The following is a 12,202-nucleotide window of genomic DNA, read 5'->3' as shown; positions in this document are numbered from 1 at the left end:
TTAAGCAAAGGAAGCAATCGTTCAGTAAACTTATTAAAAATTAACTTTCCTTTTAAAAGATATTTTTAAACTAAATACAAAGTTGTAGATTTTATTTACCATTAGTTGTCTTTGATGCCAGGAACTTGCCATGGTTAAAAGCTCTCTGGGATACCTGTGTAATTATCAAGAATATCCAGAGCTGAGAACCTATGTTCAGTTTGAGCAACTGAACTCATGTTACTACCAGCGGTTAAAGTGAGAGATGCTCTCTTGTTGCTGGCAGCTAACCAGATCTACCTGATTGTTAATTTAGATTCATATTGGGCAGTTGTGTTATACCCAGGAAGTGAAGTTCTTATTCTCTAAACCACATCTTGTGTTGCAACAGTGTTTATTCCAGATACAGAATCATTTTGAGGAAAAAGACTTATTTTGAATGATGCATTGACCATGTATTTCTGTGTGTGAGTTCTTCACCTGAAATCAGCATCAGTGGCTTTTCCCAGGGCTGGTGGGATATGTAGGCAGGAAGGAAAAGTTCATCATGTGCTTTCATGTCATACATAGGCCTCTAAATTTTTGAGGTAAGAGGAACCTTTTGTTGTGGCTAGGCTATTTTAGAGTCAGCTTTGCAGAATTTTGTGTTCTTGCTCTTGGTCAGAGGATACTGAACAGCATAGCTTGCTGATTGTGATCCAATGTATCATCTATGTTTCTGTTTAAACTGCTAATTATTCCAAATTAGGGGAGAGGAAGGGAGTAAGGATTTTGGTAGTTTATGTGTGATTATAGTGAGGCAAAAAGTATGTAAAGATTGCTGTGGAAAATGAGTCACTTCTAGCAATGGAGCCTGCTACTGTGACGAGCAGGGTCCTTGTTGCAATAAGGTGGAATTCACAGAAAAGCAAGGAAAGCCTGGTATATGATGGCTGAAATAGGCTTGTGGGGAGCTTCTGAAAACTCATACTAAGACTTTATTCCTGGTTTAAAAATTTTAACTAAAAAAATCCCCTGCTCAATAGAATGTGTAGTAACCTTAGACCTTGAAGCTATCATTTCTTCAATACAAAATTTTGTATCAGTAAAGAGAACTTAAGTCTTCACTCTCTTAAGTACTTGTGCTGAGTTCATTCAAAGAGTAAGTGATCATTTGGTCAAGAGATTTCACAAAGCTCAACTTTCTTTGTATGTACTTCTCACAAAATTGCATAGGTATTGAGCACCTGTTAGTACTCGGCTGAGTAGGTAAGATTTGTTTAAAATACAAGTTTGGTTTTCTCTTTGAGACCCTTATATTGAGGTCATCATTACTGTGGAATCTGAACATCTCGCCATATTTCTATACTTCAGTTGCTGTTACACTCACATGCTAGAAACTAATTGCAAAAATATTCCAGTTAGATTTGAGTTTATGAATGGAAAAGCCTGAAATAATGTGTTTTAACTTCTAATATTTTTTTAAAGATACTTTAGAAAAGCAAAGCATGATTATTTGATTTATAGATAGGTTGAATTAATTCTGTAGCTAAGCTTGCTCACTGAGCAAAGAAATATTTTGCCATAAAAGATATGTTATCTGGCTAAAGTAAATATTACAAAAGTGATGTGAAAATGTTCATAAATACCCCTTAGCTTAATTTTTAAGTTTCTCAATATTTTAGGAGCAGATGTGATTTTTGTAGCACGTGCAATGAAAATAATTGTGAAGCTTGTTTTGTTGTAAATGGTATCCAGTCATTGTCAGTTTTAATATCGGACATTGGAGCTGGTTTCAGTTTTGGACAGGTTGCTGTTGAAGAGCTAGATGCTATGCATCAGTTTCAGTGCTAGCAGTTGAAATGTCCCTGTATCAAACTGAACCATTACTGACAATATTGAGGGTTTTTTTTCTTTTTTAGGGATGTTACCTACTTAAAAGTGAAAAAAGTGAAGTATGTTCATCAAATGCTTTTTTATTTATATTCTACTACTGGTGCAGAAGTCACTTGAGTACTACTTCTTTAGATTGAGGCTTGTCTGGGGCTGTCTCTTCTCTGGATGTCCTAGAATATCCAACCTGAGGTGCCTAGAGAAGGGGAAGGATAACTTCAACCGCTGTCCAGTTTTTTCTCACCACCTGTGGTTACAGGTTAGAGCACACTCTTTGAATTTGCTTGCTAATATAGTGTACTCTTTTGTAAATAATTACACTTAGTTTCATATGTGGTCCTCTGTGCTAGACCAGAAGTCTAGCTTTCAAGAGGGAAATTTTCACCTTTGTTTGCCAGGGACCCACCCAGCTTTGGCTTTGGGCGTTAAAAATTGAGTCAGCAATATCTGTCAGTAACAAACTTAGCGGGTGCACCTCCATGTGAAGCACGTTACTGAAAGCTATGTATCTGTAAGTAATTTCCTAAGAGATCATAAAGAGGTAGATGAAAATCCTCCTGGTGAAGTTTGTGTGTGTCTTCAGATTCAGAGATGTCCGAGGCAGCAGCTGCTGAGCACATGCTGTCAAGGAGCGCTATGGCTGCTTCAAGGTACATGCACCTAAAGGCCTGTCCGCCTGGTAATCTGAATAGCAGGAGGCATGGAAAGGAAAGCAGCCACACCGCAGCCACAGAGGGAGAATTCTGCTCATTGTAAGGCTGACCCAAGACGAGTTTTCCTACAGTGTGATATAACCTATTCTCAGGAGTACCTTTAGTATCATCTAATGCAGAACATATTCTGAAGATAAGCAAGCAAATGTTTATGGCCCACTTCACAGCTGAAAAAGCTGGAAACTAGTTCTGTTACATTATTGATAAGGCTGCCACTGCATGACACTTTCCTTGGTTATATTTACTCATTACATTTTTTAGTATCCTTGTCCAATGTAGTCCCGTGCCCTTGTATCATGCAAGAAGTACATTGTTTGCTCCTAGTTTGGAGCACAGGGCTTTATTTCCCCTTCTTAGGGTTTTAAAGACAATTTTTGTAAGTGGTGCTGCCCTGAGTAAGAAGCTGTAGTTTCTGTATTGTCCATTTTGATGACCACAGGCAGGTTCTGGGACTTACTATGAAGAGGACTTGCATACGCAGGGTTCTAATTGAAGTACTCCAGGGACACTTTTGCTAAATCCTGAATATCTTGTATTGTCTATCAGTGAAAGAATTTAAGTCAGCTAAATTGCCCTGACAGGTGATTGCTAGAGGCCACAAATCAGAAGGGGAGGTATTTTATCCCACTAAAGAATTTTAAGCAGTGCATCGCAGATGTAGTCTGGCTAGAGAAACCGATTTTGTGTAGGTGAAAGGGAGAACGCAGCTGCAGCATTGGTGAGTGTTGGGGTGCTAATCTGAGGGGAAAATGGCTGAAATACATCCATTTGCCAGAAGTAGTGCCCTTTCACTATTCTGCTCGTAGGCGCTTGAATCTATCTCAAAAACAATCTTTTTTTTTCCCCTCCATCTTTAATTCTTCCTTTCTAAATAAAAAGATAATTCAGTAGAAAAATATATTTAGATTGCATCAGGGTATGTGTAACGATCATTAAATAATTTTGTTTCCTAATACTGAGTGGTTTACTTTGCAAGCAATAACTTATAGCTTAAGGACCGAGAAGAATTTACTATGTGATACCATGACATTGCAGATCTTCCTGCCTTCTCTGAAGACTACAGATTTTCTCTTCTGTGTTCTTTCTCTGTTTCTCACTGATTCTTGAACATTGAGGGGTTTTAGAGGAAGCTTGGGATTAGCAACAGCAAATATCATAGTAGTGAGGGCATTCCCCTTGAAGGAGAGAAGAGTGGGCTCAAGCTGCCTGAGACTGAGAAGGGCTATGAAGCTCTGCCTCAAGGACTGTGAGATGCAAGAGCTGCTATCTCCTGCTTCCTTCCAGCAGATGCCTATCTGCAAAGGAGAGTCCTTTGCTGATACTTTCTTTGCCTGAATCAAGGTGGTTTCCAGATCAGGAACACTGAGGCACCTTATAGATGATAGAGAAGCAGACCTCTTCTTAGACCCTTCACTTCAGAGCTGCCTGTTTCTCTCCGTTTTCTGTACAGAGTTGGAAAACTCTTCTGACTTTATATGGTATGATTTATTAGGCTGAGTTAGTGTTGAAATTAAGTGATCTGAAATGTCTCAAAAATGTCTTGGTACACAACATGTAAGCATAGTTGTTTGCCTTCTGGAGACAGAATATTGTTTTAACAAAAAGCTTTATAATCTGTGCTTATCACTAGAGACTTTCAGGTGCTATAGTGCCTTCTGTGTTCATGGATTTCCACAAGAAAAGCAAAGTCAAGTCGTTTAATCCCAGACAACCACTCTGATAGATCACTTAATTGGTTTTGAGGTTTTTTTGTAAATGCCAAAACACTACTTATTATTTGTGCATTGCTTCAGTAATATAAAAGTACTCTGATTTTAAGTAAATAGTTACTCTGTACACACATTGTAAAATCATCCTACGAAACCTGTATTGCTATGCTTTTATTTTTCTGATATTTCTACTTTGTCTTCTTCCTGAGATTAATTTGCAACAAAGTAAAAGAAACTATCTTTAGGTCATATGATGATACCTAACATGTAGCTCAGTTCTATCATGATTTTAAAAGGAAAAAAAAAGGTGAGGTGACCTCACCTTTTGAGGAAATCCTGTTTATCTACTACATTACTGAATACTGTAAAATGGGTGTTGACAGTAATTATGATATTGGGCCTGGACCCTGTGCACTACAGACGAGCAGTTATTTGTCCTAATTTTTATAGGCCTTGTCCAATGACATAGAATGGCATTAATCTTCTCTAAGTCATTTACATCTTACACCACTCATTTAAATATATGTTGTGTTTAGCAACTTCTACACTTTTATAGAGGCATTTTGTCAGTCTAAAAAATACTTTTTACTGTCATAGAGTATGGGGTGGGGAAGAAGAGTACAGCACTTGGTGTGTCAAGATGCATACAAAATAAGCTACAACTCTTAAGAATACGAACAATAATGGGAGGAAAAATATTATTTAAATCTATTATATCTATAAAGCAGGTAGATGAAGTTTTTGTGGTAGCTAGCAAATAATCTAGAACCCAGATCACAGTGGTAATGGTGGATATGACTTAGCTAAGAAACAAGAATATTTTCCAGTAATTTTCATAGTATATTTGCTGTTGACAACTTTTTGCTACATAAAGCAGAGGAGCCATCTATAGGAGAGGGCTCTACATGACTCAGAATGGGGAAGTTACTGAAAACATGGAAGTTGAGGAAAGTTTGGGTAAATGTGACTTAAGTGAGAGTTTATGGTCCCTAGTAACAAAAGGAGGGAAGAATGCTAAAAACAATGGATTTTGTGAAAGAAGGCTACAGTAAATACAGAATTAGTAGATAAGATCTCTTCAGTCAAGCCTCAAGGGGAAAAGGAATGAAGGAGAAGTGATGCTTTGTCAGAGATAATACTAAAGCACAAACAATGCTAATGCAGAGATTTAGGCTTTAATTAAACTGTAAATTCTTCATTGACCTCTGAGACTTTCTCAGTTGCTGAGGAACAGAATAAAAGATTTGTATAAGGCAGGGACAGAGTTGGGTAGGAGCAGGGAATGGGGACACCCAGACTAAGTGCATTTCACTTTTAAGCAAGAGCATCAAGTTAGTACGCACATGCACACACATCCAAAAATGTTCTGTCACACAGTTAAAGAGCCGAAGAAAGTGTTTATCTCATATAAGCCTTTCCCGCAATGACAAGAAAACGATACTGAGATTCTAAAGCTTTAATCTATTTTTTGTGCATTTTTGCTATGAAGAGTCACCTGGATATAGGTGGCTATCACAGTACTAATGCTGAAACAGCATTCTGCCATGTGTATGCAAATTAGTTGTTTCTGAAAACTTAATAATATTACAAAATGTAAATAAATGTCACCAACTTGGTGGCAAATTTATGGAATACCATAGATAGATTTTAATTTGAAAGTGTTAAATACTTATATTTGGGGGTTACTTTAATATTAAAAAAACATTTACATGTTCCTTAATTTCTCAGTGTAAAAACTTGGTTTCTGAGATTTTCTTCTGGAGTTTATACTCTTGACAATCTGACTGCTAATGTTTCAGTCCAATAAATACCTACTTTGGTTGGAAATATCAGAAGTTTAGTTTTAAATTATGTGCTGCATTCTTCTGACCTGTCTGCAACAAAACCAGAAACCAGCAATTGTTTGTTTAATTTGGTCTGGTCGTGGGTATAAGATGCCATTTAGAGAATCAAGCTTTATAGACTTTATCAAGAACTTGTACAGAATATGATACCATACGTATGTAACATGTAACTAATGTATAATGCTTTTAGCCACACATAACTGTCTGATTCTGTAGGAAGAATTATTACTAGCATAAAGTCAACAGCATATTCAAGGATGATACTTCCTAGTCTAACTGAGCCTGTGCTGGCGTCGATACATGGTTATAATACCAACTTCTTCAGGCAGCTGTTACATCATTTTGGTTATCAAACAAGTAAGATTTTATCTATATTATAAAATAGGAATTATGCTACAACTGGGGGAGCTGAATGAAAGAGCCAGTAATGGTACCTTCACTTCTAGATTCTGCTCTCTTCCATGCAACTCTTGGGCAGCACGGAGGTTTGTTCTGTAGTATAGACAGTTGGAGGGGGGGAATAAAATGCCAGTTAGAGAAGGCAGTGATATTTTTGAGCACCGAATGTGGATTTCACTGTGGTAGGTCTATGTGAGAATGCCAAAGTATGGTATAAAAACAGTAAAAGGTCACTGCCTGCTTTTTTTTTTCCCCTGAACCATTAATTGGAGCGTATTTCAGATGCTCTTCTCATCTCAAGGCTCTGAAATAAGTTTTCATTTTTGGGGTTTTTTTTAGTTAATTTCATGACAGTTAAGTCAGTTGCTTTAGCTGGTTCCCATCATTTGGATCAAAGGATCAAAGTACTGGCATCCTCTGGGACAAGTATAAATAAAAAGAATTGAAATATTCTTAGAAAATATTCTTGTCATACTGGGAACCATTTGCTAACTTAGCTTTTCCAAGAGATGAAACCTAGTGAGGAAAAAGCTGGTGCCAACTCAGCCTTCTGAGTAACTGAAATATTGCTAGAGACTTAAGCAAATTATTCTTAGCAAAACAAAAGTAGTTCAGGAATATTACATGTATTATATGTGTGACATATTACACATAGTCCAGCTCTTTCAGGCAATCACAGTATTAAGAATACAACTTTATTGCTATATTTTAGGAAGCTCAACATCTTAAGCGTGATCTGTGTAAAATTCATATGGCTTATAGCCAGGTGAGATGGATATGCTTTAACTGTGTTGACACCAAGCTGTGATCACTGTAGGTGAAAAAAAACAAAACAAAACAAAAAAACTTGCAACTAATAAAAGAGAGTGGCACTTTCATTAAGTTTCATTTTAACCCGATTTTCTCTTGGAATTAATTTCAGCTCAAAGTTTCTGGTTTAGATGATAGAAATCTCAGCTTTTTCCATACCAATATTTCCTGCTTTTTTTGTTCTGTTAAATGTTAAACTCTGTAACACCAATTAAATGTACTGTAAATTAAGTATAAGTAAATGTTTAATCTTTCTGTGAACTTTGAATGGTATACTAGTGGTTTCTCTCTTTCTTTGAATTAGATGGAGAGCAGAAGACTCAAGTGATGATTCATGGAATTGAGCCAATGCTGGAAACGCCCATACAGTGGCTAAGTGAACATATGAGCTATCCAGATAATTTTCTCCACATTAGTATCATTCCCCGACCTACTGATTGAAACTCAACTGTATTGGTATGAGGATCATACTCAAGCTGGAATTACAAGGGCATGTCAACTTCTTGCTTCTGTCAGTCTTGACACAGAGGCAGCCTGACCAGAAAAAAAACCAACAAAAAACCGAAACAAAACAAGAAGCCCTCACTGTTGCAAGCCAAACAGGAAGAGAGATCCTATCATCAGATAAGGGCAATTCGGCTGATCTTATTTTGCATCATCGCTGCTTTTCTTCACCACTGTAATTAAATCAGTTGCGATATGAAAGAATTTACAGGACCTCTGCAAGTCTGCTGTTTTCTTGTAAAATATAATGAAGCTGAAACTGTCAGCTGAAGAGCAAATGGAAATATGCCACTTGATTGTATTTCTGATTAACAAATAAACAGGGCTGTTTCCTAAAGTGGTAGTGTTTCAACTTTGAGAGTGGAAACATTGGTTTAATTTTCTAGAAAGTTAGACACTGAGAGATTCAGTTACAAATAGCTTTTTGTAAAAGATCAAATTACTGTAAACCCATCTTTCCTTAATGAGAAGTCCATGTTTACAGTATGTGTATTGGTATGCAAATGATCTTTTAACTTTGATAACAGCAGTGAGAGATTTTAAAGTGAACCCATGAGCATGTTTTGTCACTTGAAAACATGCACAGCTTAATAATTTACAAATACTTTTAATTTGTATGCTGTCACTGAATACTCCAGTATGTTTATTATTCAAACCAGTTTTCATAGACTAGCAATGATGTAGGATAATTTGTCTCAGGATTTGTCATGGAATTTCTTTGTGCTCATCTGAATTCTTTTTTTCTGTAAGAATATTTTCTTAATTTAGGTTAAAAAGTTTAAAAAAAAAAGTAAACGGATGTTGCAAACGATTGTATCCTGCTGTTTATTCCCATACACTAGAAAACAGTTAAATCACAGAATGATGAACAGATGTATTGCTTTTTAACAATTCTGAATTTTGGAAAGCTGAGGCTTTTCCAAGCTAATAATTCCTTACATCTGAGTTTAGTTTTCTACTGTGGTCCCTGAGCAATCAGTCTGAAGTTTGGAAGCTTCTAATCTCATTGCACAGATTTTTCCTTAGTTTAGCAGATGTATTTTTAGGTTATTGGATCGCTTTGGTTCTAAATGTTTGTTACCACTGCAGCTGCTACTAGGACTCTACCATTTTTCTGTGTTACGCTGAATTCATCAAACTGTGTGCTGTATTGCTTTGTCTGCAGTTTGTGGCTGTTGGTGGCACAAGGCTATGTTCATAGTAGACGTATTATCAAATATGTCAAATATTATCGACTATAAAGAAAGCATAACATTTTTCTTTCAAAAATGGTAGCTGTGGAAGTTCCTACTCTAAGTCTTGGCTTGCAAATGTCCCGGTAACTCCCAGCGCTGTTCCCATTCTGCTTTGTTCTGTGCTCCCTTTATGGTAGGGTACTTACCTGTATCTGGAAAAAGAAGAAAATGAAAATCAATCACACAAACAAAAACCTCTTTAAGAAGCAAGAGGGGAAGGATCTCCTTGGGTGAGGATAGAATTGAGGCTAAAAAAAGCCCCTAAGGGCAGGAAAAAGTCAGTAGACAAATTAGGCAGTGTTTTAAATGTAAATGAGGAAATAGCATTAAGGAAATAAAAGGGAAAAGGTAGTAGTGAAGTAAACCTATGCTGTATTCTGTGGGTCTCAAAGAATTTTTAAAACAAAACAAACCATGCTGAGCTGTATTTATGCAGATTTGAAATATAATATTCTTATAGTGGGATGATTTGGTTGAGTTATTCTAATTTCCAGTTCTGTTTGGAATTTGTGTTACAGTGTTGGATTGGCATTTCTAAACTTCTTTAGGCAGACACATCTAAATGTTCTGGAGAACTTCAAAGTCCTGCCAATGGATAAAGCAAATATTTCTTAGAGTCTTCGTATTTAAAAAAAAAAAAACTTTTGTAGGGATAATTTTTCCATTAATCAGGTTAAGAGGCGGTATGGTAAAAAAAAACCAAACTCTAAAGATTGCGTTTCCTTTGTTTTAAGGTAAGCTGGAGCAAGTCACTGGCTATTTTAATATATTCTACACCAGCATTTTAAGTATACAGCTCTTATCATGGCCCATACTTGCTAGTAAATCCAACTTCTAAGGCCTAGCATGGAACAAAGAAATAGCTTGGCTTTAAAACGTAATCTTTCCTCTTATATTAACTATTTAAACTTTATTAAAAAATAAAACAACGTTTGAGTCTGTCTTTATTTCCAGCTAAATAAGGATCTTTGTCATGGAGTGACAAAAACATTTAATTAATACTTAATAAGTAGGAGCTTCTTAACGAGCAGATTAGGTGATAATATTTAAACAAAAGCACATCATCACAGAAATGAGGTGGCATCTTTGCTTTACCTGATTTAAATCACATTTTTCTAGTTTCTTTTATTTAGTGTGTGAATAACAATAGCAACAGATGGTGCATTGTTGCTTAATTAGATACCTTTTTTCACTTTGAAATGCTGTAACTTCTGGAAAAACCAGATTTGGTTTAAACTGGTCCAAACCTAATATAGTGCTCGCTAAATTAATTTCAGTGCTAAGGAAAAGTGCCTCCTCTGGATTTAGAATTTAAGTGTGTCTAGGGAGTGAGTTATGATTATAGTTTTTTTAAAAAAAGAGCAAGATGCAGAGCTTGTTGCTGTCCTCACTGTATTTCAAGTTGTTCGGCAATGGGTACATCCATTCTTGAGTGTTTGGTGAAGGAAGGTGAATTTTCCAATGATTTCTTTAATTCCACTGGCTGTCATTCAGCCCACTGTCAGTCAGCACACAAGGTGATGCCTTTTCATTAAGAGCTAGAAATTGGTTATTTTAGCTTTAATTTCCATTCATTCTTTGGGGGAAAAAGACAACAACAACAAAAAAAACCACAAAAGAACAACCAAAAAACAACCCAAAAGCATACTAAAGAAAATAAATTTGTACTGGTAAAAAGTTGGAGGACGTTGCCATTACTGGGAAGAATGAACTTGCCATCTGACAGCCTGGTAACCCTGAAGAATGGAGACTGGGAAAAGATGTTGAACTGAAAATACAGAGTGGGCATAGGGACTAAGGAGAAGGATTTCTGCTGGGAAATGAGTAGAGCTCACACAACGGCGTGTTATGCTGCTAAAACACCTGTAATCCTGGTTTCCCATTAGGTAGAGAAAATCCAGAAAAGGAGAGTGGCGGGTGGAATTGTTTGCCTGCAGGGGCAGCGGTTCTCGCATGGACTGTTGGAGGGGGTTTGGACTGCCCCTGTGTGGAAAGGAGAGGTTCGGGCTGGTATAGGGGCTGTGCGGCCTTAGTGGCAGAAACGCAAATACTGCTGGGAGTATGTATTAGTGTCATTGGGAAATCTTACAGGAATGTGAAGAAATGTTAAATCTTAAGGACAGATCAAGCACAGGAGTGTGCAGTATGAGCTAGCCATTAATAAATTTACAGAGAGGAAAACTATTGGGCTACTTCAAACCAAGTTAATTCTCCACTAGGAATTTTGGAAACTGTGGCCAAGCCAATCTGAAGGTTAAGTTACGAAAGCGGTGAGAGCTGGTTGCCTGTGATAGCAGTCATTGGACTCAGTGACTGGGAAAGTCCTTTCAGTTCTGTGTTCCTGTGAGTTTTGCTCTGACAGCCAGATACCTATCAGCTGATAAAGACTCTTGATCATCACTTCCAGTATTATTTATATCCTGCATAAGAATTATGGCCTTTATTTTTTTTTATTTCCTTACATGGTGAATGACGTCTGAGTGACAACTCCATGTTTATGGCACTCACCATAGCTTGTGTTTTTTCAGTTTCGGTATTTAGGAAAATCTGCATCTTGGCTGCACAAGTGTATTAGCACACTTTTAGAAGACTGCTAGGGCTTTTAATGTTTTAAGCAGATGTCACAGCTTGCTAGTGATAATTTAGCAAACCAAGAGGCTGGACGAGAAAAGGATAAATTAATCCCTTTCATAGGTAGCTCCCAAACTGAACATTTTTGTGTGTAATGATCTTGAGCTCTCCAAAGAACCTAGATGTTAGTTTGCTTGCAAGTTTAGCAGTAGCTTACAGAATGTATATTTTCATGTGCTGCCATATGTAGATGTTAAAACTGATTGTATACTTGTATGTCTAATATTAATATTGATGATTATCAGATTATGCCAGAAATAGAACCACATTAGTGATCACGAGGTCTCCCGTGAGTGCAGTTGTTCTGGTGCTGCAAAGGAATGAAATGTGGAGTTTGAATGGATCTCTGGCAAGTACTACTACTTGTTCCAAGTTCAGCTTTCCAGCAAAACCAAAATCATTCTGTCTTTACTGAGAAAATAATGTTATTTTCTTGACATGGCAAAAGTGTATTTAGGGGAAAATATTTTCCCCAAAAAAATATTTTTGATTCAAAATTTGTGGCT

General features: G+C 36.8%; 1 protein-coding gene across 1 annotated transcript in view; it reads left to right on the top strand.

The window, feature by feature from the left end:
* The window catches only part of ATG5 (autophagy related 5), a 78,531-nt gene extending 69,890 nt beyond the window's left edge, over positions 1 to 8,641 (top strand). Inside the window, exon 8 of the mRNA XM_075087378.1 lies at positions 7,631 to 8,641. Within this exon, the coding sequence (XP_074943479.1) occupies positions 7,631 to 7,767 (137 nt within the window). The 3' untranslated portion in view covers positions 7,768 to 8,641. The remainder of the gene's footprint in view (positions 1 to 7,630) is intronic.
* The last annotated feature ends 3,561 nt before the right edge of the window (positions 8,642 to 12,202 follow it).

This window comes from Phalacrocorax aristotelis, chromosome 3 (genome assembly GCF_949628215.1).
Source record: "Phalacrocorax aristotelis chromosome 3, bGulAri2.1, whole genome shotgun sequence".
Classification (NCBI taxonomy): Eukaryota; Metazoa; Chordata; class Aves; order Suliformes; family Phalacrocoracidae; genus Phalacrocorax; species Phalacrocorax aristotelis.
The sequence above is the reverse complement of the archived record's forward strand: the minus strand, read 5'-3'. Positions and strand labels throughout refer to the sequence as shown.